Source organism: Montipora foliosa, chromosome 2 (assembly GCF_036669935.1).
Source record: "Montipora foliosa isolate CH-2021 chromosome 2, ASM3666993v2, whole genome shotgun sequence".
NCBI lineage: Eukaryota > Metazoa > Cnidaria > Anthozoa > Scleractinia > Acroporidae > Montipora > Montipora foliosa.
Window position 1 is genome coordinate 10484017 of NC_090870.1, and position 27879 is coordinate 10511895.

A 27879-nucleotide genomic window follows, 5' to 3' on the forward strand; every position below is an offset into this window, starting at 1 on the left:
ACGCAAGCGAGCCCGAGGGAGAACTACGCTCTCTCCGCATTCTTCCTCGCTTGCGTGATGAAAGTGGGCAGCTCGACTGACTCAGAAGGGACTGCTAACAGAGTACGAAAACGTTGCTGTTTATAGTATATTGTTCATTGAACTCTCTTCTAGGGATCAGTCATAGTTAGTCCAGACCGTACGCATGACGTGTTTGGCATACACTCCAGCTGCCACCTTTTCAACAAAACACTGCGGGCTCACTGGTTTGGTTTTAGCGATGAAGAATCGGGAATTGATGGTTTTCGAATTGCAGTTGGAAAACAACCGAACACAACGGACATTCTCCCATTTCAAGACGTCGGCATCACAACCAATGTTACGCTGTCGCTAAATAACGTAGCTGGGCTGTTTGAAGGCGATATAGTGTATGTAACAGTTCAATCACACAATCCCGCAGGACTGGTTATGCAAAGTACTTCTCCTCCCACAAGATTGATTTCAGCAGGCAACGATGCGTATCTGGCCGAAGGAGACTTTTTCTGCCTTAATGTATAATTTTGATAAGAAATGCTACACTTCAAACACAGTCAAAATCTAAGCTACATATATTGATAATACGTCACAAATATTAGGAATTCAGATTTGTTTTTTTTTTTTGGCAGTATGATCTCATAGAGTAGGCTTGGATAAATTCTGCCGGTAGAGTTTCGAGCAGAATACGCGATTTTTTTGAGGCGAGCGTTCTGCCGGCAAAATAAGGGATTTTGGAGCAGAATTTGAGCAGAATAAGGGAAAATCAGCGGCACTAATGATATTCATAACAGTTGCAAGAAAAATTCAAAACTAAATTAAGAAAAAAAAGGAAAATACCATGTGTTTGATTACATTATTTGACCTAAAGTAAGATGAATTACAATTTTGCTACGCATAACGAATACCTAATTAGTTTTTAGGGGTTAGGCCCAGGCTCCCTTCTATATTTGCGAAAATAAATACGGCCCGAAGGGCTGGAATTTTTTTCGGATACCGAGCAGAATTTATCCAAGCCTGTCATAGGGTCGCAAAACGTCAAACAAGACTATTGAAAGCCTTTTGTAAATTTAGTCACTTCAACAGATAACAATAAAAGTAGTGTAAGATGTTAATATGGAAAATATGCACATCAGGCCCGGGTTGCTCGAAGCATGGTTAGCGCTACCATGGAAACCTACAGGTTTTGATATCTCTTAACCAACAGTTAGCGCTAACCAGCCTTCGAGCAACTGGCCCCAGTTTTTTTTTGGTCGATTTTGCCATTGTTTTAAAGGCCCACCTTCAACCGACAGGCTTTTCGACCTTTTGTTTTTGTCATGGAAATTCGCATTGCTTATCGTAGCGATCTGATTGGATGAATTTGAGCTTTGACGGGATTTTCCTACATGGAAATTGTTCCACGGGACGCAATGCTTGTCAGTTGAAGGTGTGCCTTTAACCGCCAGTGAACCTTTGGTTGCCACTTGAATAGCGAGCTTACGCAATAGGAAGGCTGGAAGACTCAGGACGGCAGAATGGCGAAAAAATGTCGCGCGAGACTGTGCATTCCCGATCTTACGCGACATTTTTTCGTCATTCTGTCGTCCTAGGCCCAGTTGTTCGAAAGCCGATTAACTTAATCCAGGATTAGCGTAAACTTTTGTTTCATGTTTTCACCTTTTTGGTGAAAGTTTCTTTTGCTTATTTTTGTTTTTCAAGATTGATTTCTTCTAATGTAAAGTTTTGCTGAATATCAGCGTTGAACATCATTTGTAAGTAGAGAAATAAACTCATTCGTTAATTTTTAATCTGGGATTAGCGCTAATCGGCTTTTGAACAACCGGGCACTGAGTCCTCCAGCCGTTCTGTTGCGTAAGCTCGCTAATATTAACAATGGAGTGACGCAACGATGAACTTAAGTTGAAAAGTTGACGACAAGATCTTGACCTAGTCTTTCTTTCATGGCTATACATGAACAATCATAAAGTGGCGGCACACAACATTGCGTCTCGTAACGGTAGCGGAGGGAAATACAAATTTTTCTTTGCACATTATGCAATCTCGTCCCCAGAGTCCCCTTTTCTTTTGGTCAGCACCAAGAACATGGACTCTGGCCACTTTGAAAGACCTCAGACAGCAATGACCAGAACCAAGGTTGGTGACCAGCGGTTTTCTTTAAAACAATGGTTTGCTGGGGGTGCTAAGTCTGGCGGGCTCAGAAAACCTGGTTGTGGTCATTGTTATTTAAGCCGTTTTTCGGCCACTTTGGCCAGAGTCCGTGTTCTTGGTGCTGACCAAAGAAAGCGGACTCTGAGGACTGGATTGCAAATTAAGTATCATACGATGGTGCAGAACGCATGCGCATTCACAAAATTTCTACTTTTCCCGTGTCAACCAACGAGTCTGAAGACTCCGTTTCGTTAGCGGAAATTTCTACTCGTGACAAATTGCTAATATTTCTTCAGTGTTTCGTACAATTTTGTCGCTGGTCTCTTCCACGGTACCTGATATTGTTGTTTGCTCCTGTGGTTTTAAACAAGAATAAGAATCAAGCAGACAAGGAGTGCAATGGGGTGGAACTTCATCACTTTCTAAGTAAATAGTTATTAAACCTACCACGGAGTTTCATAACATCGAATAATTTGAATAGTCACCGAGACAACACCTCTCCTACCGTTTTTACATGTTTTAAAGAAACAGAAGCACTGCACCAAAGAGGGGAAGTTTTATCATCAATTCTAATCATGTATTCTTGCATTTGTTGGAAAGAGAAGATTTCGCTTTGATGAACCAAACGATGTTTTTAAAGTTGATATTTAATCAAGACATGTTTCGGATGAAACATTATCCATCGTCAGTTGTACAATGAGGAATAAAGTGAAGTTGTGCAACAAGTAGTGTAAAAGAGAAGATTATATTTAATATAACATAGTGACAGTTTGCAAACTTTCCCTGATTACGTGGCACGTATTTCCAATATTTCGACGAAATAATCTCAACCAACAACGGTAGAAGTGTCAGCTTTCCTTAATATATTTACTATAAAAGTTATGAAAATGTCTTGTTTTTGAAAATCCAATAAGAACCAAAATTACAACATAAATCACCATCATTGAAGCCAGTGGATACCTGCACACCAGCCAGTTACGAGCTTGCACTATGTAAAGAAAAATCCAACATTTTAGCGTTTAAATGGGGTCGGTGCTTTTCTTATATAGGAGACACTTGCGGCCTCCTAGAAATGGCAAAATTGCATTAATATGCCTAGTTCTTAGCAAAGATTAGGCAAACCATACACATCTAAAAAAAAATGAAAATTTGCCAAATTACTCTCTTCTTTTTGGTCACTTGCATCTCCCTATACCAAACTCAATTGCCCACTTGTTGCCTGAAGACAGTAAAAATGGAGTTCAATAATCATTCCCAGAAAAAAAAAAAATGGGACACCAACGTGGTCTACATTTGTTTGTCTGAGGAAACCAACCAATACCGCTCTTGACATAAAAGTGTTTTCAGTTATTTGCCAAAACATAATTTAGTGATACGTAATACGCATTTATTTGACATATTTTACAATTTGCAATGCTTGTCTAGTGTCATCTTTCTAAGGATTTGGTAATCATTACTCTTCTTGTGTCCTTCTCAGGACTATACACTCACATGGATGATTGAACTTCACTTTGTTACGTTTTGTCCCCTGGGGGGGGGGGGGGAACTCGCATATGAAAGGGGCAGCAATGCTTGTCATCTCACTTAGGGCCGATTTACATGGTGCGATTTTTGCGCATGCCACAAGCTCACGACAGGCTTAAAACATGACTTACGACTGTCGTAGCGTTTTAAAACATGTTTTAAAATGCTAGGACATTTTTCCTGACGTACACAACAATCGTAAATCATGTCGTGGGCCTGTCGTAAGCGATTGTCGCATGCGACAAAAATCGTAACGTGTAAATCGGCCCTTAGGGATGTAAACTTCAGATTTTAGTCCCACTAAGGGTGTTGTGGGCAAAACACCATCATTTGTTTGCAGCCGTGGAGTTCCTTTTTAGGGTTACATGCAAAGATGAATATAAATATACCAGTATGTTCTATGTTTTAAATAAGGTCTCTTTTAGGCGTCAAAAAAACTTGGGGCCATGTCCAGATTGGTCTCCTTCATATATGAAGTCCCCCCTCCCAGCTTTTTGTCTTGCTATGTGCTTTTCGATCAATAAAATGAGATTCCCCCTCCTGAATACTTCAATGTGCTGCCTTTTCCCCGGTACTTAGTTCAAAATCACTATGTTGTCTCACTGCAGAGGGATAAGACAACAATTGTGGGATCTCACCGTGTGGATGAAGTTTCGCTCTAGTTCAGTGCAGTTTTCCTTTTCGTATCACATTCACATTTTTTCTCAGTGAAGTTGTCAATGGTTCGAGCCTATGAATTGTATCATCAATTCATGAAGATCATTTGGATAAAAGTGGTCTAGAGAGGACCGTTGTTGACAATACTGAATGATCCTTTCACATTCTTCATTCACTTTTAACAAAAGTCCTTCTTTGGGCTACTGGGGGTTGTCAATAGTAGGTAGCTGCTGGGAAAAGTCACAGCCAACTTTGTTATCTTGGCCTTTTCTTCATCTACACTGTGCATTTGATACCAGCTTAAGCATCCCTCTTTTCAAACATGGTAATTTTATTGTGTCTACCTATTAACTTTCTGAAAGTGAGTTAGCATTCATAATTTCAAAGACTATCAGCCATTTTTGTCAGAATTAACACAGCCAGGGATGTCAAGGACTGCCGATTGTGACCTTACATAAAAAACTGACACTAAATCACTTTCCTTTGGGCTTTGTTAAAAAAGACCACAAAATTGCTTTATTGACTTTTCTAGTGAAATGAATTTCTTCAACACAATTGACTACTGCAAAACCTTCTGTCAATCATGAACTAACTTCATCAAGTTTCTAAAATAAAATGTCACATCTTTGCAAACTGGACTCAACATACCGTACTTAGTATGAGGTTTCTTCTCAGCATATACCAACACATACTTTACCCTGACAACCTGGTTTTTGGTCACAACATAGTATCTCTCAGGTACATCCCCTCCCTCACTGTTCCTTGCTCTAGCTCTTGAGCGGCTCTGCCTTTCATTACTGTCTTTTGATTTTATAGTGCACTTGACATCTGGATGGTCCAACACCTCACACACTGCTACACAACTTAGTTTGTTGCCAATGACACTGTGCTTCCAGCCCTGCCCAAAGTGGCTATACATCATACAAACAGTGAGGTCACTTGACAGATACGTCCCCTCACCAAAAAAGGATGTCTGTAGGTTACAGAATGCAAGGATCTTTTTATTTGTAGATATCACTACAGTACAGCTTCTGTTTGAAAGACTGTCCAAATTTTCCCTCTTCATCTAGCCACTCAGCTTGCAAACATGTCAGTCAGTCATAAGTCTGTCAGTCAGTCTGTCAGCTAATCAAACAGCCCATTGTCAGTTAGTTGTTGTGCCAGGCCGACAGATAATCTACATATCATGCAATCAGCAAGTCAGTTAAATTTTTAGCCCAACAGTCAGTGCAATCACCAATCATTTTGATACAAGTCAGCAAGTTAGCTTATCAGTCCATCTGCCACACAGCAGTTGATGGGGCAAGACCTATCTTTAGCAACCCGGGTAGTGACTTATAGTGTGTTCCTTTGGGATGATCCAAAAAAGGATCACTGATCCAAGATCCCTTGGATCATGGTGCATCAAAAGGTTCCTCGAGAGGTAAGAAACAACAATTTGTTTTTCCCACGTTACCAAGAGGTCAAATGGTACCATCGTAGTATAACCTTTATACCTTTCGATTAGATTACTTTTAAGAATAATTGTCAACTGAACACAAAACAAAATTTACTAGATCCTATTTGATTCTTCCCAAGTAAACATAAGCAAAATGCGAAGTCTGATCAAATAGTGTACTGGCAAAATATGAGGTTCCATAGCACACTTGCTACCGAGCAAATATCAAGGGAAAAAAAAAACTTTTTTACAATGCATTAGGCGATGCGTCAGTGAGGAGGGTAAACTAACCAGACCGGGGAAACTAACCAAACCGTCCCAAAACTCATCTAATCACTCAAGACAGCGCAGATCTGACTGTCAATAAAATGGACTTTGTCAAAGAGAGGTTGCGAATTGTTGTGTTTATGGAACGTTTTCCTTAATCAGTTGAATTAAGAAATCGACCGTTGCAAGCTACAGTAAATGTATGAGACCAACAACCGTGTAAAAGAACGTGACGTCATGCGGCCTTGTATAGGGCTGTCTACCCTGGCCTGGAATAGCAGTTTGGATCACACGAAACACAAAATAAGCATAAGATGCGATTCAAACTTTTCGATCCTTCACTGACACGTGAAACTGGTTACTTGAACAGAGAGGGTACAAAGGAGTTTACCGTCCGGCGTGATATCCCCGACTCCCGCCGTTACGGGATTACAAATCTCGTCGCCATACTTGATTATTCATTTGCGCAAACGATTGAAGCATGACCATGATGTGTGACACCTCGGTAAAAACACCCTGAAATGTTACGTACATGTCTTCCATTTATTTTTTTAAAAAGCGCATATGTAACGACAGCGCTCACAATTTCGTAATTTCACTTCTTGTTTATCTTCTTATATGCATGATATTTGGGTCATATTTTCCTCGAAAGAAGTTTGTCGCCCAAAATAATTGAATAAGTTCGCAAATCCTTCCATTTGAAAACAAGCCGTTGACACACTGTATTCAGTTACAATGTAAAGGACTGACATGTAAAGGCAGATATACTTACACAGCTGGGGAATATGTGTAACCCCGAATGCTTTTACGCAATCACAAAATTTGTTTCCAATGTGACATTAAAAATGTTAGTGGGTGGACACCAACAGTGTTCATTTTATTTCCAAGAAGGAGTCGACATAGAAAGCAAGGATTTTTCCTCGTTAGACTAAAATCGAATACATGTACCATGCAGGAGCTCGAGATATTCAGGGAAAATCAACTTCCTCTTAGCTTTCAAAAAAACGGAGGGACAAAACACTGACAACAACAAGGCTTTAATACCGCAAATAATACTTTGGCTACGTGAAATGAAATAAAATAAATCTTGAAATACTGCTATTTACTTCAGTAAAAGCAGTATTTTGTCTCTGGTCCAGAATAGCACCTCCAACCCCGATAAGCAAGAGAAGGCAGAGCCGGTGCATGGCGTCCCACGGCCGTCTTCCTAAAGCTTGAGGTAAAGAGTGTACAGAATGCTCTGGGTAACCGACAAACATGATTAACATGATGTTAATAAACAATAGTGTTTCAAAACGCGCCTGGCAGCGTGTGAAAGATCTACGTCAAAACTCCGGAACAACAATACCATCAAATTCCAACTGATCACATGAAGACGTGACATTCAACTCCAGTTAATTCTTGGTCTCTTGAGAAGCTAGCAATGCCTTCATGAGATATCGGACTACAAACAACACCAGCAAGTCTTTCAAAAGTCTCCAATTTCTTTTTAGTTTACCTTGATCTACTTCAAACCTGGATCAATGTGGAAGAAAATACTCATAGTTTTTTGCCTAGTGGTGTTCTTTGGCGCACTAAGGATAGAATCTTGGTGCCGCAGAAGGCGAAGCGGGCCTCCACCTTGTAGACCTCGAAACTGTGCCGTCGGTAGCTCCCGGTAGCTGGAGTTCATGGAGGGCCTGTAGTCATCAGTGCGGAACGAGTGGAACACAAACAAGAACAAGATCGCAAACTGTGGCAGCTGCATGCGGTGGATCCTGTCCTTACCATTTCACAGAGACTCGTGTGTGTAACAGAGACAGTTGCAAGAACGGGGGGACCCCGCACAGCAGTGGGTGTTCATGTCGGGCGGGTTATAAAGGCACGTGCTGTGAGGCAGGTATGTGTGTGTAAAAAAGATATTAAGCAATTACTTGTGGGTTGAAACATTTCCCAGTAAAATTGGTGCAATTACGGTAAATTTTATCCAAACTTTCACGAATTGGTAACAAAACTTCGGAATTTTTAACAACAGAATTAAACCAGAATAGAATGTGTTCTCTTAACGAGATACTGCTCAAAATGAAAAGCAAAACAAAGCCGAACGCAAATGAGTTTTCAGCCGTGGTAGCTTTTACAAACTTAACATTTAAGGCGGTGTTTGCAGAATACTTTTCTACGGACACGGAGAAGTCAAAAATGTGCACCGAAACGTAGCGGAACTAATTTGACAAATCTCATTACCTGGTACAATATCGATCGGTTTTACTCAACGCATTGGTGTGTATTTCACAAATGTTCTATCACTACATATCATAGGTCTTCAAGTTTTACTCTAAAACAATAAACGACGGCCAACAATACCGGGAAAAAACATGACAAACCTGAAGTTTTTACGTTGACGTGCTTTTTTCCTTGCTATTCCGAAGCTCAAAGTTGTTGTAAACTTCAGTATTTGGTTGAGGTTGACTTAACAGCAAGTCACGCGTGACTTCACGACCCAATCGAAACATAATCCGTGATCCCCAAAATTATAATCTTACATTACATCATGCCAGATTTTGGTTATATCTTGCACGTAGTGTTCTGTGGGTGTCTCTTTGATGTTCACACCCTTGTTGGAACGTGAATTTTACCTTTTTTCACCCACGCTGCACCGGTTCTATGGAACTCATTACCGCTGGCTACTAGATCTAGTAGCAGTATTTCTATTAAAAAAAAAACTGAAGACTTTTCTTTTTAAAAAAAGGCTTTTAATTTGTTACTTTATATTTGATATATATTTTATTGTAAAGCGCTTTTGAATATTGACTTATAATTTAAGCGCTCTATAAATGTATTATTATCATCATCATCATTATTATTATTTATTATTTATCATTTATTATTATTATTATAAAAGAAGTTCCATGTACGATCTTGTTCAATTAAACTCCCTGACGAAGTCTGACATTTCGGATGAAACCGGTCGGGGAAAAGAAAACAAGTTGAGAACATGCGTTGTCCCGTTATGTTTATAACCACAGTTTGTTTGTTATTTTTACTCAAGTTGACAAGATTTGCTGCTGTGTGCTGCTCACTAGTATTTCTTTTTAATTAATTTTTTTAAAAGGTTAGAATATTAAAAATTTATTTTTAAAAAAAATTAAAAGAATTATTATTTTTTTCAAATTGTTTGAATCGCCGAAATGAAAAACTCCAAAAACGCGCCATAAACACCTGACCTTGGACGATGAGAAAATAAAAATCGTCTCATGTTTCGGAGAAAATCGGAGAAAAGTGCGTGTGGGTGGAGTTAATCACTCACTGGAAACCTACCCTTTGACGTCCAAACCAGCCGAAACCGGCCAGACTTAGTATTTTACTCTGTCTAACGCTAGACGATTTTACTCGTCAATGGGGAACCCCTGGGAGTCAATGGGTGGGGGTTGATAACGCCGATAAATCCGTTTTAAGCGAAGTCACTGAATACATATTCTTGTGTCTTGGGTATGTTTGAGAGTAAGGGCCTATTTACATAGAGGGAGGGCGGGTAAGTCCCAGTTTCGTTTACATGCGAGGTCCCTATCTGCTTGCTTGGATTAATCACCTTTTTCCCATTTTAAGATGTCGAGGTAGGTTATCCTCCCACGAGGGTCAATTTTAGGACGATCAGATTACTATCACATTCCATGGCATCGCAAGGCTATAAACCCGGAGATTTATTTCGGAGAACTATGATGGAAAGATCGGCGAATCCAAGCCGGAACGATACAAAAAGTCAGGAGGACAGCCAGGGCAACACTTTGGCGGTTGGAATAGAGCATAATCTCCAATAAATAAGCGAAAGTCGACCAAAGCAAAGTTTCGAGAAATAGAACCTTACTTGATCAGCCACGTAAAGAAATCAAAAGGGAAAAGAAAAGCGGCAAACCAAACAGACGTCCGTTCGTCGAAAAAAGCGAAGAAATGGCCATGGACACCTGAAGCCGTTGAACTGCTTTTCAAATACATCAAAGAACACAAGCCGAAGTGCAAATTCAACGGCGTGGACTTCGAGGCTGATCTATCGAGCAAGTAAACCGAAGTTCGCCGGCGTAACCTTTCACATATAAAGGAGGGCTATCTTTTAGCCCTTCTAGAAGAGTAACCTTTCTAAGGAGGGTTACCCTCCCTCCATGTGAACACACCCTACATGATTATTTGCTGTTGCTCACTGTCACGTGACAAGTTCTAATGTCACGTGACAGGACAATATATTTTTTCCTACAATTTTGCTTACCTCGAAAATGGAGATTTTAAAAAAGCCTCCTAAATGCATTTCAAGTGCAAAACAAAATCGAAAAGAGGCCAGAAACGCATTCTCACGGTCATACTAGAAAGGGAATCCGAAGAATCCAGGTCAACATCCTTCCAAATACCTTTCGCTCGCCATGCCACCTGAGCAGTGTTGTTTCGGTCTTCATCCACGTCATCGGAAGCAAAAAGCGTGAGAGAGAGTTCATGTGATAGTCGTGAGATGGGAACCGTGTGGCAGTCCTCTTATAACATGAAATATGGAGACGTTGATGCTCCTTTTTTTCCTTCAGCATACCTACTTATAAAAGAAGAAGTGTTAGGAATTAGATCATTGTTAATTTTGTAGTAACTTTTCTTTTTCCTTGTAGACATAAACGAATGTCTGAATAACCCATGTGACCACACCTGCACTAACACATTCGGAAGCTACACGTGCCAATGTAACTCATGCTACACCAAGCTTGGAACGAAGTGTGAGCTGAGGCAATGCAGAATCAGTGGCTCTTGTTACTCAAATGGTACGGTGAATCCTAACAACCAATGTCAGGTGAGATGACACAATAATGTGCTGAAACAACAACAATGGCAACAACAAGAAAATCGCGTGCAACAAACTTGCATATTTAATGGCCAAAAGTAATCCCTTAGCACGCTCCACAAGTACGTTTTACACTTTATTACAACCTTTGTCGACTCTTGCAAACTAAGAGGTAAAAGGAGTCGAAAACAAAAGAAGAAATTGTCACAAAGTAAATAATTTACCTCATGCAAAACGTTCTCGTTGGCGTTGAGGCAGCGCCAACTATAGCTGAATTCTTAGGCATTAATTCATTTTGATCTGAGAGAAAAGGTTTCGTTTTACGTAGAAGATTTGAAGAGAACGGGAAATAAGTGTACAAACCTCAAAACACACACACCGAAATCTAGTGAAATCTGTGTTAGTTGTAAAGCGGGAGCTTGTTCTATCCGTTTTCTAATTGTCTTTTACAACGGCGCGGTAGTCGGTTAAACATTTTGTCAGCAATAATTTCAGATGTCCAGGGTGCTTTTGAGTAGTGTGAAGAATTCCTAACATTGTTATAGCATCATTCCCAGCGGTCTTGGCTCTTTTTGTCCCTCTTCAAAAAGGATCGACACAACCTCGTTCCCACGGTCTTCTAGGCTTTCAATATTGCGGCGGCCCGCCGCCGCCATATTGAAAGCCGAGAAGACCCTGGGAACGAGGTTGCCATCGGCACGTAGGGAACAAGGAACCCGTTTTGATTCCATTATACTTTTCAGTAATTATTAGATATTTTATGTTAAGCAAAATTCACTATGGGTGTCACCTTGTTAGGATTTGTGTATCAAAAGTTCCATTTCAAGGTCGAGGGTAGAGAGCTGACTCATGTCGTGAGCTTCACCTTTGAGGCAAGAAACCTTTTTACCACAATTGCTTGTAATCTCGCAATCTGAGAAGCTAATTTGCCGTTGTCGATAAGAGTCTGGACAACGTTGTACGCGTCATGCTTGCGTCAATTTGTCACGCAGTGTAATAGCCAATCAGGAACGCCCATTTTGGGAAATAAACCAATCATATTGCGAGAAAGTTATAGACAAGGCTTCCTCTTTCTTTGTGTCATGATTTTGGTCACGCTCTGAAATAAAAACTTTCTTTGACGTTGAATATTGTGGTAAAAATTTGTTGTGGACTCTCTCGGTTGCGCCTCGTGAGTCCACAATATTTTGACCACCGTGATGACGAACATAGTTGTCGATAAGAGTACAGACAACGCTGAACCACTTTCGATTTGTTAATTCTAACAACACGTATAAGGAACCTGTAATAAATATACAAATACTGAGATGACCCTTGCATTTTTTGCTTAAAAGTTCTTTTTTCCTGACAGGAATGTCAAAGCACCAACAAGACGGCTTGGACGAACAATGACGCTTTGTCCTGTAGCGACGGTGTGGCTTGCACCAGAAACGACAGGTGTTTGAGTGGGTCGTGTGCTGGAACGCCATTCACGTGTCTGTCGTGCGAAGAATGTAACAACGACACGTGCCTCGTGAAGGCGGGATTTTGTGCTATTATGGAAGGCGGAACAAAAACGTGCCTTCGTCACGGTGATTTACGCCCTGGATACCCCTGTCAGGTAACAAGAATGTTACATAAACAAATAAATAAATAAATAAATAAAATGATGATAATGACAACGACGGCAAACAATGATTATGATGATGATGATGACTACAATCAAAAAAGTCTCTGACCAACTTCTATTTTTTTACATATATATTCTAGCAATGTGACAGTAACAACAACAATCAGTGGACCAATAACGATAATTTGCAATGCAGTGACAACAACTTAAATACCAAAGATGATCGTTGCTCGGGCGGGACTTGTGTTGGTAAACCCTACAACTGCCTTTCTTGCGAAACACATGATGGTAGCGGTTGTCCCGTTAAATCAGGCTTCTGTGTGATCATGACTGGTGGCCAAAGGACTTGTTACGCCCAGAATCACCTCAAGCCAGGAAACCCTTGTCAGGTAATGGAAGGATAGGGCTTATCAACAGTATCTAACATCGTTGGCAGTTGCTCAAAATTGTCGCGCGGACGAGGTGAACGGGATTTACGTACCATTAACTCCCACTTAGGGTAAACGTTGAAAGTCTGCTCATATTCGTTCACCGAATTCACAGGATGCTTAATTTTTGGGTGTGTTGGCTTTGTTTTATCTTTTAAAGGAGACAAAATATCTTTGCGGAGGGATGACACCACAAACTATAGGGGCTAATTAATTCATCTAAGGGAAGCGATTCAGTGTAATAAATCATGAGCTAAAAATTAGCTTACTTAGTTATTTGCAGTGCGAAACTGCTGGAACTCTTTGAGTCGGGGGCTTCAAAGCTCTCCGCGAAAAATTGAAGCTGCAATGCAGATGTATTTTGTGGAAACGAGGATGTTTATTTTACTCGCATCTTGAAGTAAGATAAAGAAATAGAAATAGTGAGGGGGAGCCAGTGGTCTCCTGAGAGACTTGAAGATGATAGCATTGCAGTGAGTTCCCGCAAAAGGCGAATGTTCAGCGAACAATAGAGCGAAACAATGTGTTCTGTGGAGGCTAAAAAAAGACCACACTACTTAAAGGTAAAACTCATAGAAATGACAAATCTTACCTTTCTTTTCTCTTTCTTTCTTTCTGTCAGTGGTGTGACCCAAGTATAAGCACGAGCACGTGGTCAAATCGTGAGGGCGTGGCATGTAATGATGGTGATCAGTGCACACGTGGTGACACGTGTCAAAGTGGGCATTGCACGGCCACACCTTTCACGTGTAACTCGCTTTGTCAGTACTGTAATGGCAGTGGCTGTAGTCTTAAGACAGGATTTGGGTTTACAAATGTGTGCACGTGCAAGATAGGAGGTATGTCTGTCTAGAGAAATCCTATTCTGTAGTATAACAACCTTCATGCAAAATTCTGCGGCGGTTAAGCTAGGAGTGTAAAACCAGCAAAGAGACTCCATTAGGCGAAAAACGAGCAAACTATTTTAAGCCAATGTAATAGTCACCCAAAGCTTCACGATTAAACTTAAGGCACAATTGTCAAAGAAAGGCTGAAAGGCAATAACTCTGAGCAAAGCGATCAAGATGGTATAAATAGCTGACAGGTGTCATTACGCAGCATAGGAGCGATTCGGGTAGCCATGGAAAGTACATTTCATTGAGAGAAAATAACATCTACCATCTCCTATGAAGAGAATAGAACCAACTTGTCGTAAAGTTCGGGAGCAACTTCAGGAGGAGCAGGGATAGAGCAGTGGTGAGTGCCCTCGCCTACCACTGTAGAATACTTTCCGGATTTAACCAAGATCAATCACAAATCATTCCATATGCTTTATTGTCTCCCCCACTGAGCATGTCTGAAACCATACATAAGGTGGGTGGGGAGAGTAAGCTATAATTCGGGTACTACAACCACCACTGAGTTAACCCTTCGTCAAAACGAATACATGTATTCGAATTGACATACGATTCACTTTCACCTACATCAGTTATCTGAGCCGACACTGCTCAACCTCAAAAGATCTTATTTTGCCTGCATCCTCTTGCTCTAAGGTATTAAAAGTAAAATGGGGTGTTCGCATTGTCAAGCTCTGATGCGAGTGGCACGCACTCGACTACTTTGGACTCGCTCTGACGAAGGGCTAACGCTCGAAACGTCAGCTTTTAGAATTTCTGTACGGTGGCCAATTTACATTATCAACTCGGTTGATAAAACCAAATTTTTGTATACTACTTCCCCACCGACGCAGCACCACAGTTTCTTTAGAAACTACCCCCTTCATTCGATTACGATATATACCTGTCAGGGCACCATCAGATCAATGAAGAACATGTTTACAATCAAACCTAACACTGACAGATATGACTCACTCTAGGGCAAGATTATAATCATCAGACGGTAAACCCTTCAAATCAGTGTGAGTGGTGTGACCTGTATGACGCAACAGCTCGTGCCAACGGTGCCTGGTCAAATCGCCCAGCGGTACCTTGTGACGATCAAAACAGATGTACTAAACAGGACACATGCAATTCAGGAAGGTAAGATTGACCTAAGCGTCACTACCAATGACGTAGTAGCAATTGAGATTTGTCGGCGGGAAAAAAAGGGCTAAATATGATATTGGGCTGGATATTACACGAGCTTGAAATTCTCAAGGGAGACGATGGGCACCGGAAACGGTTAAACCTTCTAAAAGAAATATGTCATAATGACACTTTGGAAAATAGCCTTTTCATGATTACCTAAAACCTTGTATTTGAAAATAATTGAATGATGGCTGACAAGATTGCTCGTTGTTCATTTTATAAACAATTTAGGTGTGGTCATAGAGGTCCCCATTCTGGACAAGTCCAATTGAAAGCCACAGTTATAGGAGACTGAGTCCACATTGTCGTGTATGTAATCGTGTCAAACATAAAAGCGGAAACAAATACCTTACACGTGGCATAGAATAAAAATACCAGATAACGCTGACTTGGCCTTGCAGCCCTTGCTCATTACACGCATGTGTTTAATTTAGTACAAACTGATCGAAGTGTAAGAGACAAGAGCGACGGGTTTTATTGTCCCTGGTTTTCGTAAACTTAAATATGGTGCCTGCCAGGCAAGACCTTCTAAAACGACAAAGATGTATGTCGTGTTAGTTGAAGCATTGTTTCGTTTTTTTTTTGTTTTTTTTTTCCAGGTGTAAAGGTCAATCCTACTCGTGCCAGTCGTCGTTTCCATCAACAAGTTGCATCAAGACTTCGGAATGTGTTGGTGATGGAACTTGTAGAGAAATTATGAGAGCAAGTGGAACCATTTGTCGCCCGGCAATTGACATCTGTGATCAACCAGAAAGGTAGCAAGAAACGTATCACTTACAGGTTCTTTTGCAAAGCCATTCCCTTCTCATCTCGGGTTCGCTTCTCATCTTACGGTCGCGCGGAGCACTATGGGTAAAAAAATATGGTAACCCTGCATCTGTGGGAGAAAATTTAGTTTTGCTCACCGTAGGACCGTACGACCGTACGCCCACCCCTCCATGTATGCCAATGTGACCAGTATCACGTGAGCATATCGCGGGCTAAAGTTTAGAGCTCATCGAGGTCAGCTGTTTTTTTTTAAGTTGACTGCTGACCAGGAATTGGTTTTTGATTGGATCGCAGGCTCAAACCAGGTTAACTTATTGTAAGAGTAAATAACCCGGGAGCTCCGCTTTTAGGCTTGGCTAAATCTGTATATTACCTTATGTATCAACAAGGAATAGAGTAAACTACAAAATTACAAGATACAAGATTCTAAATACACGAAATGATAAGCGACAACTGGAAACTTAAGACAAAAGACGAATTGCTTACACTTGAGTTTCTTTCCAGCATCTGAAAACAACACAACGACAAACGTCAACAACTCATGGCCGGTGTCACAGCGTTTTGTGTTCCCCCGTGTTTTCTGTTCCCCCGAACACTGGGCACTAGTGCTGTGGTTTCCCCCTTCGCCATAACGATAAATATGATAGCAGAATATGAATACAGAAAGTATCCTAAACATGCATAAAAGCTACCCTTAGGCCTAATTAGGCTAAACAAAAGTTTTTAGGCCAAAGGTTAGCTCTTATGAATGTTTAGGATACTTTCTGTATTCATATTCTGCTATCATATTTATCATTACGGCGGGATTACTTTCCTTTATTTTCATATTTCTTTTTGTTTTGTTGTATTCTGAAGTCGGCCATCTTCAAGGGAACACGTAGCACTGAAATGTTCTATGGGGAGGGAAGGGGGAACACACAGCACTAGTGCCCAGTGTTCGGGGGAACAGATAACACGGGGGAACACAAAATGCTTTGACACCGGCGCCATTACTGCCTTTTTCCTCTGACCGCTTAGGTTGCAATTGCGCGAATAACAACGGTAACATTGTACTCAAGTCTTGTGCAATCAGAAGTAGATCCTACAAAACGTCTTGGTTGGAAACGAAGCAAACTGGTTGTAAAAAAACACAAAGACCCAACTCAAATTTCTGTCCACCATGTATAACTTCAACCCTTCAGTCCTGAAAGGGAGACTTAAATTTTCCTCTGTAAACGATTTAACTCGTCGATGAGGGGTCCCATAGGGATGAATGGGTTAAGAAAAAGAAACGTGGCTAATCATCCTAATTATTCATCATGATCAGCTACAGTCTGCGACAAAATTCCTTGGAACAGTACACGAATATACAGATCCACGAGAAAATGAGGGGACAGAGAGGGAGGCTCCCGGTCCAGCCCTTGGGAAATGTGATGTCCACGAAAGTTATTTTTAGACGAGCGGAAGTCTTTGTTCTAGCGGAAGTCGGTTTTCCGAGACGTCCGCATGCAGGCCAACCTTGGTATGATGTTTGAAAGAAAATAAATAGTCATCAGCCTTCCACGTTCGCCTCCATTTTCTCTTTTCACTAAGAACCTGAGAGCGAGGCAAGACTGCATGTGGACGTCTCGGAAGAGAGACTTCCGCTACAACAAAGACTTCCGCTCGTCTAAAAATAACTTTCGTGGACATGACATATCCCGGCCAACGCCCTGAGCCTCCCTCTCTGTCCCCTCATTTTCTCTTGACAGACCTTGACAGATCTCGGTGAAGCTTTCTCGGCTCACCCTCCCCTCATGATGTTGTTTGAACGCGAGTTCTGAGCTCATTTGGCAAAACAACATTATGGGAGGGAATGCAAGGTATTGCAAGGTATTTAAACTATTTTGTCCTAGGCTGTAGCTGCAAAGAACAACCTCGTCCCCAGGCCGCTTTTCCCTGGCTTTGAGTGGGACGGGGCAGGGGAAAGCGCCCTGGGGACGAGGTTGTGCAAAGAAGGCTAAATTTCGAGTGCGTGCTACAACAAACTTTTGTTGTGCTCAAATATCGAAGAATACAATGAGTGAAAAATATGATGAATTATTTACCTCGTTGCACAGGATGTAAAAACTACTAGGGAGAAATTCCTGTTAAAATGACGGGCTTCAAAAAGTCATATGCGTTCATCTTAACTTTGAGATTTATGCTGAAAGAAGAATTACTTACATCAGAGGAGTCTCCACCTGCGATGGAACGCGGTCCATCAGTTTTCGGTATTATCTCTTTTTTATGACGGTTAATGCTAGATTTTTGCGTGGAAAAAAGTGGTGGCATTGTGTTTCATGCACGATCCATAATTCTGCATTATTACAAACGAGCAATCCCTCGTGGGTGCGGCTACTTGCATGGTTGCAGTTGCATGGTTACAGACCAATCAGATGCATTGTGGTCATCAGGTCCACCCATATTCTAAATTTAGATAATATTCTAAACTGATGGACCAAGGCCAAATGAGACAGATCGAGACTTCTGGGTGATGAGGGAAAAGTCACTTTTTGATGACAGTTTGTCATACCGAAAGCCGATTAACTTTATCCAGGATTAGCGTGAACTTTTGTTTCATGTTTTCAACTTTTTGTTGTAAGTTTCTTTTGCTTGTTTTTGTTTTTCAAGATCGACTTGTTCTAATGTAAACGTTTAACGAATATCCGTGTTGAACAAAATTTGGGAGTAGAGAAATAAGCTCCTTAGTTAATTTGTAATCTGGGATTAGCGTTAATTAATCGGCTTTTGAACAACCAGGCAGGGGCTGACATATTTAGCTCGTAACGCCTATGAATAACCTATGAGGAAACAGAAATTTTTAAGCTTGGTTAATACAGTGGCTAAGGAATTACCTGCAGACTTGCGAACAAATTTTTGTTAAAGTATTTGGAGATTTCAATATATTGCACAGCTACGCGCTTGTGTATTACATGTTACTTAAGGACAGTAAATACGCAGCATGTTCAAACGTGACGAGTTGGGTTGGTGTCACCCCACGAAACAAGCGTGTGGGTTTCATGAACGAAATCTCGTCCGTTTAGTACTGTTATATTTTTTATAGGTGTGACGGAAATCTTGGGACATGTCCTGGTGCAGAACAAGATAGTATCAACATCACAACTGGTAGCGCCCAATTTACGGATCAGTCTTTTCTACCAGTCCTTAGCTATCAGTACCTCAAAAGTAAACTTTACCTTCGTCTCGCGGGCTTTTCCGTGTCTTGTGGTCAGCTGACTTTTCAATGGTTCCTGTTGTCATCGTCCTCTGCTTGCAGCACCGCATCGGTCGTAAAAGGAGTCTTTCCTAACTCAAATACACAGCAAACTCTGACAGGTACATGTACTTTGAATTTTGTACAGAGTAGGGTTTCCTCTGAACCCCTTGGAGATTTCAACTTTCATCGAGCGGGCCCAACTTAGACGCACTACTTGGTATTATTAGTTGATAATTACTTCTTAAGATGGAATTTTAATTACCAGTGAATGTGAATTTAGACTGGCTGGTGTAGAAGTTCAGTTTTCGCTAGCGTAGTTTAAAGGAATAACCAATCATTTTGTTGTGGACTCGCATAAAACTTGTACGAGCCAGGTTTAGTAAATCTAAAGCCGTGTTCATACTCAACGTTGATTATGATCAACTGGAGTATGATGAAGGCTATCATACTCCATTTAATTTTATTTAATTGTGGTTCAGTTCACATCTGCGAAAATTCAAATACAATAGGCAGGGTGATCCCGCAGTGTGAGACAAAATGGCGCCGTATCGCGTGGCTTCCACGATTATCATCACCATGCTTGAGGCGAGAAGAGAACCAAGGATAGCTTCCGAAATAGAAGAAGACACCAAATAGCGATTAAAAGTTTCGTCTGCTCATATACCACCAAGTGTTCGCCACTCGGTTCAATTACGCACTGTAATTACTTCAAACAAGCTCTCTAATTAGTTGATGCAAACCCATTTCATATTTAATTCGATTGTTATTCGATCATAATCGAGGCCAAATGTGAACATGGCTTTAGTCAACTCAATGATAATCCAATTAAAGCTGAAATTCCATGTATTGCTAGCTTAGATAAAAATAAAAGTTCAAAGATCGCGATACCACACTGCTCCTTACAACCTCGAATTTCATTGGACCAGTATAGGATGTAGCTCCATTATTTTGAGAATTAGACTCAATCGTTGCCGTTGTATTTTTATTCCCCACTGTCTCCTGAACCAATCACGAGAACCCTTTTAATGGCTCCACCCTGAACCTAGTGTCTTAAGAGCTGTTTAATTTGTCAGGACTAGCTCTTCAGGATAACAACAATTACAAAGTGTGTATACAAGTGGTGGACATGAGGAACAACACTTCTCAGCTTGTTTGTAGTGGTGCGATCATCATTGATACGTCAAAGCCACAAGGCGGGTGGATCCACGATGGGCCTGGAGCTGACCAAAGTTACCAAGCCTCCAAGTTGTTGCAAGTGAACTGGGGAGGAGTACAAACAAGACACGGTGTCAGCAAGTATATGTGGAAGGTACTTTTCACTCCCTTACAAACCAATCACAGCAACGAGCTTATGTCTTTCACAAATGTCAATCTCAGCACTAGTGCGGCCACGACGTTCAACAGCATCTCAGACGGTTCAAAGGTGCAATTCGTTGTAAGAGCGTTTACAAAAGCGGGACTGCATTCGAACCTCACCAGCGACGGGGTCATCATTGATACCTCGGCCCCTGTGGCGGGGAAAGCATACGATGGAAATCAAACTGGAGTGGACATAAAATACGCAAAGTGGACGACTACGTTTAGTGCAAATTGGGACCGATTCACCGATCCTCATTCTCACATTGCACGCTATGATTGGGCGGTACAACTTCAAGGGGCCGGGCTTATTACAACATTCAAAACCACTGCTCTCAACCGATTCCCTACAGCAACAAACCTTAATCTAGTGTCTGGACAACGCTACTGCGCAGTCGTCAGAGGCTATAACGAGGCTGGACTTTATACTCAAATTACATCGAACTGCTTGTTAATAGACCAAGATCCACCACAGGCAGGCAGCATAAACGATGGACACTTTAGTGATGTAGATTATCAGTCAGAGGACACCATTATAGCGATAAACTGGAATGGGTTCACGGATGGCAGCACAGGAAGTGGGATCATGGAGTACAGATATAAGGTTACTGACAACAGCGGAAGCATTATCGTTTCCTGGACGTCCGCTGGGAATGCGACCAACGTAACACATGATGGGTTGGCGTTGAAAAACAACACAAAGTATTTTGCGACTGTGAGAGCCATTGATATGGTTGGTCTTAGCACTGACGTCACATCGGATGGTGTTACCGTGGATACGACTCACCCAGTATTTACTGGTGAAGTTGTAGTGACAGGAGTTGAAGATATCATAAATGGAACTTCGTGTGTGTATATATCAAGTGTATCCTCAATTACTGTGCAAAGGGCTGGATTCTCAGATGCTCACAGCGGACTTCAGCGATACGAGTGGGCCATCATACCTTCAGAAAAGCCACTGTCAACCTCCGACTTTGCGGTTGTTCCAGGACCCAATCTTCCCACATCGGCAACATTCCAAAACCTTGCATTAACACAAGGCAAAGGTTATTACGTCATCATAAGAGCCATCAACGGTGCCAAATTGTATAAAGACGCGTATTCGGTCTTGGTAATACCTGACGCCACCCCTCCATCCTCTGGAAAAGTCTTCGACGGTCCAACGAAGCAGGTAGACATCGACTACCAGGCTGATCTGAGACATGTCTACGGATCATGGTCAATATTTCCCGAGCCAAACACAGCTGTCAAACAATACTACTTTGCTGTTGGAAGCTGCCTATCTGGAAACTATCATGTCACTGGAAATAAGTTTGTGAAATTAGTTCCTTCAACTGCTACCTCATTTACCCTGAAAAACATTACTTTGGTGAACGGTCAGCGCTATTGCATTAAAATCAAAGCTGAAAACAAAGCCGGCTTGTTTAGTTCCGAAATGTCATCGGATGGTTTCGTTGCTGACGTGACTCCTCCAAGCACGCAGACAGCTGAAGTGCGAGACGGTATTACGGGTTCGGATATTGACTATCAAGATAACACTACAGCAATTTCGGCACAATGGGAAGGTTTTAAAGATCCAGAGTCTGGAATTCACCACTTCGAATATGGAATAAGCAGAAATCGAGGGGGAATTATGGATGTTGTTCCATTCAGTAGCGTGGGACTAAATGCTTCTGTTACTGTAAAAGGCCTTTCGCTGTCTGATGACGTATACTACGTGACGGTTTGTGCCGTAAACAATGCCCATTTACGGAAGTGCTTGAGCTCCGATGGAGTGCTCATTGACTTCAGTCCCCCGAGCCATGGTATAGTGTATGACGGGATCATTGAACCAGATCTGAGATACCAATCCTCTCTTTCATCGATGGCCGCTAACTGGGAAGGAGTCTGGGATCTGGAGAGTGGTATTGAGAAGTTCGAATGGAGCATAGGTATCAGTGTGAATGACAAGACCAGTGTTCAAGGTTTTACTGATGTTGGTCTATCAACTCATGTGAAAAGTAACACTGTTCTCAATTTGTCAAGTGGAACTAAGTACTACGTGCACCTTAAGGTGACAAACCAGGCAGGATCTGTCAGAGAACTTGTTTCGGATGGTGTCATAGCGGATGGAACACCGCCTATACCAAACAAAATCTACCCAGGCTTTGGTTCACAAGATGGATGGCGATACAATGACAAAGATGTGGCTTTTTACTCCGCTTCAGCGTCCGCTATTTCGGTTTATTGGAACAAATTTTCTGAACCAGAAAGTGAGGTCTGGTACTACAAGTGGGCCATTGGCACAAGCAGATGTGGTACCCAAATCCAACCACTCGTTAACATCGGCCGGCGGAACTACGCCAACACAACAATGTCAGAACTAGTATTTATACCAGGAATAAAGTATTACGTCACTGTGATATCACGAAACAGAGCTGGACTTGTATCACAATCATGCTCTGATGCTCTCGTTTTTGACAGCACTCCACCACATCCAGGAATAGTCTATGTGGGGCAATCAACAAAAAGAAAAATTGGAGAAAAATATTTTATAACTGATGTTGACCGCGTAATTTCCTGGAGGGAATTTATAGACCGCGAGAGCGGTATCAGCACATGCAGCATCTTGGTCGTAGATCAGTCTGGTCAGGTTCTTTTCGTCGAGTCTAAAAACTCGTCCTCGGGAAATATTTCGTTGCCTCGAAGTGTTCCCCTTCTTCAAGGTCAAAGCTACAATGTTAGTGTCGAGTGCTTTAACAACGCTGGACTGGCGTCCTCATCGTGTTCTGTCTTCGAGGTAGATAACACGCCACCTGTCCCCAGTGGTCCTATTATAGCGGGTGTCTCACGCGATAACACCTCTCAGTATCAATCAGACGCAGCTTCTATTGTAGCCACCTGGCCGCCGTTCATCGAACTGGAGAGCGGGCTGCTGAACTACCAATTCGCTATCGGGACTCAACCACATCAGCAGAATGTTGTAAGCTTTCAAGACGTACATCTTGCGACACAGGTGATGAAGAGCGGCCTTAGTCTTTTGCACGGTAATACTTACTACGTCACAGTCGTCGCGACGAACCTTGTTGGTTTAAGGTCAAATTTATCATCGCTTGGACTTGTAATAGACACCACGCCACCACAAGCTCCCAATGATTCCGTTCGTGATGGGGCCACTGGTCGAGACATTGACTATTTTTCTCCGACCATGGATCTTGCAGCGCACTGGGAGGACATCACTGACCCAGAAAGCGGAATCCTGGAAAGCCAATACTGTCTCGGAACCAAACCTCGCGGCTGCCAGATACGAACAACCACGAGAATTGGAGCTAATAAATCGTTTAGCTGTCCAGAATGTAAGATTAACCCAGGAGAGCGAGTATTTGTGACAGTGCAAGCCACAAACGGAGCAGGTCTTTCTGTTACGCGCTGCTCGAATGGAATTCTGTTGGATGTTAGTCCTCCACGCATGGGTGAGGTCATTGATGGGAACCACGTGACTGGAGTGGATTACAACATCGTTCTTGAGAACTGGAATATTTCCATGTCCTGGTTTGGCGCAGAGGATGTTGAAAGTGGAGTTCAATCATGCACATGGAAAATAGAAAGCAGCGATGGAAGCAGACTGCTTCAAATTGATGCCAGCAACAATGCGGCATACGGACAAAGAAAAGTGTTTTCTCTGGTGCAAACTTACAAGGAGAAAGGGTTTCTCAGGAACTTGACGTATCATAATGTGTTAACGTGTTGGAACAAAGCATCACTGAGGAGTACGGCTCGATCCAATGGCTTTCGAGTGGAGTCCGTCTGGCCAATTCCCGCGAACATTCGCGATGGCACTATAGAGGGTGCTGATTTCAACTACACAACTAACACGAGAGTGGTCAGTGCCAATTGGGACCCTTTCTTGGACGATAACAGCGAACCAGTGATTGATTACCAGTGGGCAATAGGTACAGAACGTGGCAAAGACGACATATTGGGTTTTACAAGTGTGGGGTTGAAAACAAGTATTGAAAAAGACCTTGCACCCAACGCACCTGGTCTAGACATTCTGGTTGCCGGTCAGACGTATTACTCCAGTTTAAAAGCATTCACGGCTAGTGGCTTAAACAGTATGGCAAGCTCCAATGGATTTATAGTTGACCCCAGTCCTCCAATTACAACAGAGATCGTAACAAGTCACGTGGTTACAGACCAAACAAAACGAAGCATCGAAATTAGTTTTTCTTGGGACGGTGTGAAGGACCATGAAAGTGACATAAGGAGCAGCGAATACTGCTTAGCAACCACGTCCCAAACCTGCGTGAGTGGTTCCACATCAGCAGGAGCCTTAACCTCTGGGACCATAGGGCCCTTTGTTCCTCATTTGGGTGAAGCGTATTATTTTACAGTATTTGTTCAAAATGGAGCTGGTCTGACCTCCGTGATGTCTTCGAAGAAGTTGATGTTTGATATTACTCCTCCTTCCCTTGGAATGGTAATCGATGGAGTTGAGCATGACATTGACTTTACAGATTCCATGGACTCCTTAGAAATTTCGTGGAAGGGTTTCAAAGATGAGGAGTCTGGAATCTCCAGTTGCTCGTGGTCACTCATTGAACAGAATGCATCGGATAACAGTTCAGCTTTTGGAAATGACACTGTTGTGTTTACACAGTCGGTGGGAATTAATGGTAATCTGTCTCGCCGGAATCTCAGTCTTGTACCTGGCGCTAGGTACATCAGCAGGATTACATGTTTAAATGTTGATGGCTTTAGTAGCACATCCTCATCTGATGGCATTATTGTCGACGTAACACCACCCAGTCCCAGTCTCGTCCATGATGGTTCTTCTCTTCAGTCTGATATTCGATACCAGTCATCAACAAGTGTGGTAGAGGCAACCTGGGAACCGTTCAGTGATGCAGAAAGTGGTGTGGTCAAATACCGCTGGGGCATAGGAACATCACCAGACCTTACGGACTTGATGAATTTTACAGATGTCGACATAGCAGGCACAGCAAGGAAGGACAATCTTACACTAATTCACGGAAAACGCTATTACGTTACAGTAGAGGCTACGAATGGCGCCGGGATGACGTCACATGGATGGTCTGACGGGTTCCTTGTTGACGTTTCTCGTCCTGAGTTGACCGAGGTAAGAAATAGTTTTAGTGTCATGTTTCTTTTAATTGCTCAGGGCTGGCTTTCACGAGCGACTCGAGAAGAAGCGCAGCAACAAACGCAAACTCAGTAGCGTCTTAATCATTAGTAGGATAAGACAAAACGTGACAACGAGTTAATGCTTTCCGCGCATGTTGCAGGTGCGTACGGTTGTGCTTACCGAAATAAGCCCTAAAATTTAGGGCTCGAAATTGCGACCAATACAGTCGCATTTGCGACTAAATTTTTTCCTTTGCGACTAAAACGTCTGGAGAAGTCGCAAATTTGCGACTTGTTGTCAGCTTCCCTCTTTCGAAACAAAAGGGTTAGCAGTTGCCACTTTGCTGTAAACCAGCCATTTTTCGCACTCATTTCACGACAACGAACCTGTTCCAATAAAGTAATTAAAATGCTTTATTGGAACATGTTCGCTGTCGTGAAACGAACGCGAAAAATGGCTGGTTTGAGATATGTCCAGGTTTGACCCCAATTAGATGTACGCGGATTTCAATAAGCGTCACGAAGTGTCCCCTAGCTCTTCTAGCCAACTTCAACATTACTTGTGTCTCAGAATACAGACAGTTTATGTCACAGTGTCCCCCAAATGCTGCTCTTTAAGTGAAGATTAACTGCTGCATTTACCCAAAGCTAAAAATAACGCTAACCTTTACCCTTACCTTATTGTTGAAAATAGGTAGCAAATGCTTAGACTTAAAGGGACCCTTTGTGTTGGATGTCAAAATTGGGCGTCCATCTAATTAGGGTCAAACCTGGACATAAGTTTGGTTTACACAAATAGAAATGCAACCTACTTTACGCCTTCGTTCGCGGCAGGCATCAATCAATAAATCGATGCTCAATCACAGAATCAAAAATTCAAACCCACTCAAATTGATAGCATAGAAATGCAAATCAATACTAAAAAAACAAGACTGATTTACACAGTGAGAGAATTATAAAAAGGACACGTTAAGAATACGAAAATTTTGAAAAAACACATTTGAGTTTACAAAGTTTTCAAGAATAAAAAGTGTAACAGACCTTGTAACAAAAAACAGATAAAACAGTATGCTTTGCTCTCCGTTTGGAATTTTGGTAAGTAAGAAAAATTTCAGTTTTCCTCAGAATTTAAAATATATATAGTGTAGCTATGTAGTCGGGTACTGTTGCTTTTTCTTTCCAAACCAAGATATACCTTAAGATTAAGTGTAAACTAATTCCTAGCTAGGTACCCGCTCACACCTCTACTTGAGAATTCAAGTATAATTATGGGAGACTAACACCTCCTAGCTTCTGTTCTTTTTTTTTTTTTACCATTCGCATATAATGTAAACTAACTGACTCGTCTGATGATCTGCCTCATCGTGTTTTTCATCTTTTCAGCTTTCACGGGGAAAGAGAATATGGCTTGAGCATAGAGACAACCTACAAGCATCGTGGAAATCAAGTGATCCCGAAAGTGGGGTCACTAAAACTGAATTCTGTGTTGGGACAGTAGCCATTGGCTGTCAGATTAAATCCATGACCGAACTTCCTTGGAATTCTACTCACGTGACTTGTGACGACTGCCAATTACGTCATTTAGGGACATATTACGTGACTGTATGCGTTACAAATGGAGCTGGCTTGTTTACGCTATCAACTACTGAGGAAATAAAAGTGGACTTAACGGCACCATTGCTTGGTGATGTAATCCCCGTTAATGATGTCACGCAATGCTGCTCCAACTGTTTGTTAATTGCCAACGTGACATATTTCGCAGACGAAGAATCAGGTGTAAAGTCCTGCAGTTATGCGATTCGTAGTAGCACCCATTTCATAACAAACTACACAAACAATGGATTATACAAAACCATACATGCGGAAGGCTTACAGCTAGTCGCTGGTAACAAGTACTACGTAATTCTAAGATGCGAAAACAATGTTGGACTCATCGCAGAGAAGATGTCCATTGGACCAGTTCTTGTAGATGACACGCCTCCCACAAAGGTAACAAAGTCCTGCGTTTTTAATTACGCTTAGGGTTATTAACAAAGAGGGTATTTAACAATAATTCTACAAGGACGAGCTGGATATGAAGTCATCTATAACCAACGAGGCGCTTAGCGCCGAGTTGGTTATAATCATTTTATATCCAGCAAGCCCTAGTAGAATAATTGTTTTGTTAAAAACTCTAGGATCAACAACTCTTCCACTGAAGCATCGATTTCTGAATCGGTCAATTCCGTTCCAAAAAGGCTTTTGTCGGCCATTTTTCAGCTCGCTTTTTGCTGACGCGTTCCTTGACCATATTAGGTACAGCAGGTATACGAGCTGACAGTCTGTGTCCAGCGAGCTAATGAAAATGCTGGAAATCTGATATCCCTAGTTCAGTTTTTAATACAAGGAAATGTTACGTTTTTGCAAACGTTGGCCGTGTAACGTAGCACTTATATTTCAACAGTCGTAACGATTACAGAGTAATGTG

At 41.8% G+C, this 27879-nt stretch overlaps 2 protein-coding genes across 2 annotated transcripts in view; both read left to right on the top strand.

Moving 5' to 3' along the window:
• Positions 1-3100, top strand: part of LOC137992386 (uncharacterized) — a 32313-nt gene extending 29213 nt beyond the window's left edge. The window contains exon 11 of the mRNA XM_068837709.1: positions 154-3100. Within this exon, the coding sequence (XP_068693810.1) occupies positions 154-537 (384 nt within the window). The 3' untranslated portion in view covers positions 538-3100. The remainder of the gene's footprint in view (positions 1-153) is intronic.
• A 2640-nt stretch (positions 3101-5740) lies between these two features.
• Positions 5741-27879, top strand: part of LOC137991155 (uncharacterized) — a 31241-nt gene continuing 9102 nt past the window's right edge. Inside the window, 12 exon segments of the mRNA XM_068836270.1 lie at positions 5741-5767; positions 7543-7695; positions 7697-7928; positions 10675-10853; positions 12196-12444; positions 12594-12842; positions 13504-13720; positions 14737-14899; positions 15547-15702; positions 18780-19051; positions 20006-25407; positions 26796-27401. Of these exon segments, the coding sequence (XP_068692371.1) occupies positions 5741-5767; positions 7543-7695; positions 7697-7928; positions 10675-10853; positions 12196-12444; positions 12594-12842; positions 13504-13720; positions 14737-14899; positions 15547-15702; positions 18780-19051; positions 20006-25407; positions 26796-27401 (7905 nt within the window).